A 4,788-nucleotide genomic window follows, 5' to 3' on the forward strand; every position below is an offset into this window, starting at 1 on the left:
GCCTTAACTGACTTGCAAAAAGCTTAATGGTTTAAGCTTAGTAGCTTAAGCTTATGGTGGAGGAGGAATCGTGGTAAAACGGCGTAAATCGTGGAGGACATGGGCAGCCGTTTGCTGACGTTGCGAAAATTGCGGGCATCCTCAGATACCTCATTGACGAGTTTTGTGAAACTTCTTCAATTCCTTAAGCCTTTAAGCTTGAAGACTAAGATTTTTGAAGAAAAAAGATATGAGCTTCTTACTGTATATCCACGACTTGTTTATGGAGATGAGGGAGTGGTCCTCCGCCTACAAAGCCTGGTCCTTCGCGATCTGAGAGTAGAAACAGGGGTTCTTGATCGCCAGAAGTCTGCCTGTATCGACGGTTCGCGATGAGATTGACTGTAGAGCCCGATCGTTCCTGGAGCTCTGCCTTCGCTCGAGATTGGTAGCGATTGGAAGCTCTTGATCTTTGCTCTGCTCTGATACCACTTGTGCGCAGATCGGACGCAGTATGCTCACGTAGTGAATCCCGGAAGGTCCCCAAGAACAATGAACTCTACCTTTTTGCACAAAAAACAATGTAAAAGCATGAACGACAAGAAGCAAGAGACCAATTGGGTTCAATCTCCCCCCATGCCTTGTGTGAGCGCTTCACAAAGCATGTATTTTATGTATATTTCCATCTTCATGCTCAATAATAGCCCAATTTATAAAAATATGACAAGCTTTTAGCTTTTGAGTTTGCTTTCTACAAAAATAGGAAATAAAACTAATGGACGGTGCCCATAGAGTCTGGCACGCCCAATCTCAATGTCCAAATAGAAATAACATATCCGTGCGCATAGGCGCATACAAAATAATAATCAATAATCGATGTCTCGATAGACATAACAAAATATAGGTGTGGCGCCTATCAAAATATAGTCCAAAGGTCTAATACTCGCTAGACTCCAATGCTTTCCTCCGCCACTGCTGCTATCTCTACACATCAACTGAAGCATTCACAATCGTTAGGAAAATAATACAATTAAACCGACAAAAGTGAATACCTAGCAGTCTTCAGCTACATAAACAAATCAACTGGTTAGAAATAAATCCTAACCTTAATTTATTACGAGTGCGCACTCTAAACTCATAAACGTTTATTAATTTAATATGCATTTTGCGGAATCACCCGCTATGGAATCACCCACGTACACACTAAATTAATGAAACGCCCGAAAAAGACAGGCGTCCCCATCAACTTCTCACACAAAGAATCATCTTTGTGTATGAGCCCCGGTCATCTAAGTTTACGGAATCCACTGTAAAACCTCACAGAATCCACCGTGGAATATGCCTCCTGGCATCAAAGAAGAGGAAGGTGAGGAAGAGAATCAAGAGCTATTCTCTTGGGGTTTTTGAGGGGGGATTTTCAAGAGGATGGTGAGGAGGGTGTGATCTTATACTCGCTATAAGAGAATTAGGAGCTATTCTGCTAGGGTTTTTGAGGGGGGATTTTCAAAAGGTTTTTAAGGAAAACAAGAAATCAATCAAGGTCACATGGACCAGTTTTGGGTTCTCTTTGAACTATTGATAGAGAAGCCTCTAGATCTTTCAATAAAGTTACCTAAGTCACACTAGGTAAGTCACATCCCCACCTAATAGTGGATTATGTAAATACCCTACTTTTATTTATACAACAAGGTGTTATAAAAAGAAATAGGCAAGACACATTCCAAGAAGCCAATAACTACTTGGTGTACACATTTCTTTATCCATTTTATAACACTTAGCCATACCAGATTAAAGGCCCCTCCTCATTACATTTTGGAATAATACACATCAATGTCAAGCCTAATATTTGAAGGTTGGAATAGCCTTAAGAGGAGGTTTTACCTTTCTAGAGACTGGTTAACAATATATTATCCTCCAAATGAAAGGTAGGAAAATTTTAGAAATAATTATATGCCCTTCGAATCCTTGGAGAAGAAAAGGCGAACTCTTGTTATAGGCTTTGCAAATGATCCGTTGGGGAACCAGCCTTCGCAATGTATGTGAGGCCTGCGAGTCAGAACGTTCGATGACAAGTGAGGCGCGGGGTAGGGATGGCAACGAGGTGATTCGCCCGAGAGGCGACTATCCCGAAGGTCTCGAACATGTCCACGTGTTGCTGGCCGGGGGGCAACGCCCAATCGAAGGTATGGATGAGACGGGCGAGGGCAAGCTCGACGATGGTGGAACCGAGAGTCATGCCGGGGCAGATCCTGCGGCCGGACCCGAAGGGCAGGAACTGGAAATGCTGGCCCCGAAAATCCAACGCACTGGCCTCACCCGACAGGTCGAAGCGCTCAGGAAGGAACTCCCCCGGTCGGTCCCACAAGGACGGATCCCGCCCTATGGCCCATGCGTTGACCATGATGCGCGTGCCCTTGGGGAGGCGGTAGCCGCCCACCGCGCACGCCTCGCTGGACATGCGCGGCAGCAGCAAAGGCACTGGCATGTGCAGGCGCAACGTCTCCTTCACCACCGCCTTCAGATACCCCAGCCTCGCCACGTCCTCCTCTTCCACCATCCTCTCCCTGCCCACCGCTTCGTCCACCTCCCCCCGCAGCTTCTCCAGCTTCGTCGGATTCGCCATTAGCTCCGCCATCGCCCAATCCAATGTGGAACTTGCTGTGTCGATCCCTCCGACGAGAAACTCCTGCGAACGGCGCAGAAACGAGCGTGCTATAACATGTAAGTTGTATCTACCTTGCCCTTGAGAGCTATACTATCCGGATAAAACGAAACTGAATTAATTCGTAAGCATATACACGTTCTGCCTCCCAAGACAATATATAATCCATGGCTACCACAATATATAAGCACACGAATCTAGCACAGTGCGATTACCTGGAGTAGCTGCTTCACCCTCTCCTTGTTGTCAGCGAAGCTAGCCAAGAGCACGCCTAGGAAGCTGCTGTCATGCGGGCTGGATGCCTCGTCGACACCATATACAGCATCGATCTGGTCTGACTTCTCGGAGTCATTTATATACTGTTGGATCAGCTCCTCCAGCAGCGTATCAAATTCCGCGCGATGTTTGTCAAGCGCTCGCTTGACTTGAAGGTCCAGGAATCCAAGAAAGGGTATAAGATCGCCGATAATGGTGGACTGAAACAAAACAGTGCCCTGGTGGACGAGCTTCTTCAAGCGCTGGATCTTGGACATGTCGTCCTGGCGCTTGCCGACGGCGATTCGGCAGACGATGTTCTCGAGCAGGGAGTCGATGTGAGAGGTGAGGTCGAGGCAGGCGCCGGAGGAGGCTTGGATTTTGGAGATGGCGAGGTTGATCTCCTGGTCTCGGATGGGCTGGAAGGAGAGGAGGCGCTTGGGGGTGAAGAGGTGGAGGGTGGAGAAGCGGCGGAGGTCCTGCCAGGCGGGGCCGAGGTCAGCCATGACGAGGCTGTTGCCGGTGCCGAATTCCAGGCGACGGGAGGCCTCCATGGGCGGCCTGTTAGCAAGCACCTTGTCCTGGTCCTGAAGCACCTCCCTGGCCAGGGGCGGGCTGCTGACCACCACCGTGTCAGCGTACCCCAGGCGCAGGTGCATTATCGGCCCATGCTTGCTCGCTAGCTGAGCTAGGTTCCGGTGCAGGAGCTTCCCTCCAGCTGCTAAATGATGCAGGTTTCCTATCACCGGCCATATAGGCTGTGGTCCCGGCGGTAATCCCCTCCATCGCCTGCTATTTTGCAGCACTACGGAACAGAGAAAGACCACCAGGCCCCCTGCCACTAAACTGATCAATATTTCCAGCCCCGCATCGTCCATGTCGCTGCTTGCACTTCACTGCATCTTGCTAGCCGACCGGTTACCATCACAGCTTTGCCTTGGCATGCCCCTGCACGATAGTTGCTGTCCTCGACGTTACCATCAACCATCTAGGTAAACTAATATTGGCTCTTGGCCCACCACCTTCGAGGGGTCAAACCATGCATGTTTTCAAGGCATGATTTGGGGAAAAAAGGAGGTGATGCTAGCATTAAGGAAACAATCTCTTGAAAGCTGTGTATTTAAGCTTTATCTTTAGGCTCTTTACACATACACGTAACGCGCGCGGCGCCACACGTCCCGACTAGATGACTCAACGGCTGCTACAGAGGCACGTCATCGTTACTTGGGTTAGCGACCAAAGTACCCCCATTTGAAGCGTAATCTGTTCACTCCCGAGCCCCATGAGTTTTGCCTTGGACGCAGGAAAAGTGAAATCAAGCCCTATTTTCTTTGCCAATAGTATGACTGAGGCTCCAGGTTTTTTAATGAAAAGGGTTGCACGCCCTTCTACAAGCATTTTGACCTTCAAGAGAAGGTAAAAGTTTTTTAGACCTTGTTATGAAATGGCAAAAGAAAATTTTACCCTTCTTGATGAAGGGTAAGTTTTTTCAAACCTTGCTATTGCATGGTAAAATTTTCACAAAAAAAGGTATATATGTATAGGATATATTTTTTTATTAAAAAAATCTTTAACATTATCCTTTAGAAGTTAAAAGTTAGCTTAGGTTGGAGGGCGGGCAATGGGTAATGGCGCTGGGCAGTGTGGGCAGTGGGTGTTGGGCATTGGTGGGGAGGGCCTAGGCTAGCCGGTGGAGAATTGACTCTTTAGTATCTACTATACTATCTAGTTTTGAAAGTTTATCAACTAGCCCTAATTTTTAATCTAAGACTAGGATGAGTTGTCACAATGACTCACGAATCGAACAATTGAGTGTTGATACCCAAGGGACAAGTTCCAATAGGCTTCATTATTTAGCTTGCTACTCGAGCCTTGGGAGTCAGCCCTCGTTA

General features: G+C 47.7%; 1 protein-coding gene across 2 annotated transcripts; it reads right to left on the reverse strand.

Annotated features, from left to right (window-relative positions):
• Window positions 1–677: 677 nt before the first annotated feature.
• LOC148010885 (cytochrome P450 71AU50-like) lies at window positions 678–3,901 on the reverse strand. Of its 2 annotated transcripts, XR_015689454.1 has the most exons (3): window positions 2,857–3,901; window positions 1,861–2,665; window positions 678–974 (listed from the first exon to the last, which is right to left on the reverse strand). XR_015689454.1 is itself a non-coding variant. In XM_087671284.1 (2 exons), exons 1-2 carry the CDS (start codon window positions 3,772–3,774, stop codon window positions 2,033–2,035), a joined length of 1,551 nt encoding a protein of 516 aa, XP_087527410.1. In that variant the 5' UTR covers window positions 3,775–3,901; the 3' UTR covers window positions 1,757–2,032. The 2 variants fall into 2 exon arrangements, 1 of the variants encoding a protein (XP_087527410.1); XM_087671284.1 differs by lacking the exon at window positions 678–974 and having other exon boundaries at window positions 1,757–2,665.
• Window positions 3,902–4,788: the final 887 nt, after the last annotated feature.

Source organism: Lygodium microphyllum, chromosome 29 (assembly GCF_053477565.2).
Source record: "Lygodium microphyllum isolate KBCC chromosome 29, Lygodium_microphyllum_v1.1.10, whole genome shotgun sequence".
Taxonomy (NCBI): Eukaryota; Viridiplantae; Streptophyta; class Polypodiopsida; order Schizaeales; family Lygodiaceae; genus Lygodium; species Lygodium microphyllum.

Excerpts from the sequence above, each read along its gene's own strand:
- LOC148010885 (XM_087671284.1), bottom strand. The coding sequence starts at position 3,774 with ATGGACGATGCGGGGCTGGAAATATTGATCAGTTTAGTGGCAGGGGGC. Across the intron at positions 2,666-2,856 it reads GGGTGAAGCAGCTACTCCAG|GAGTTTCTCGTCGGAGGGAT; the intron begins GTAATCGCACTG and ends CGCCGTTCGCAG.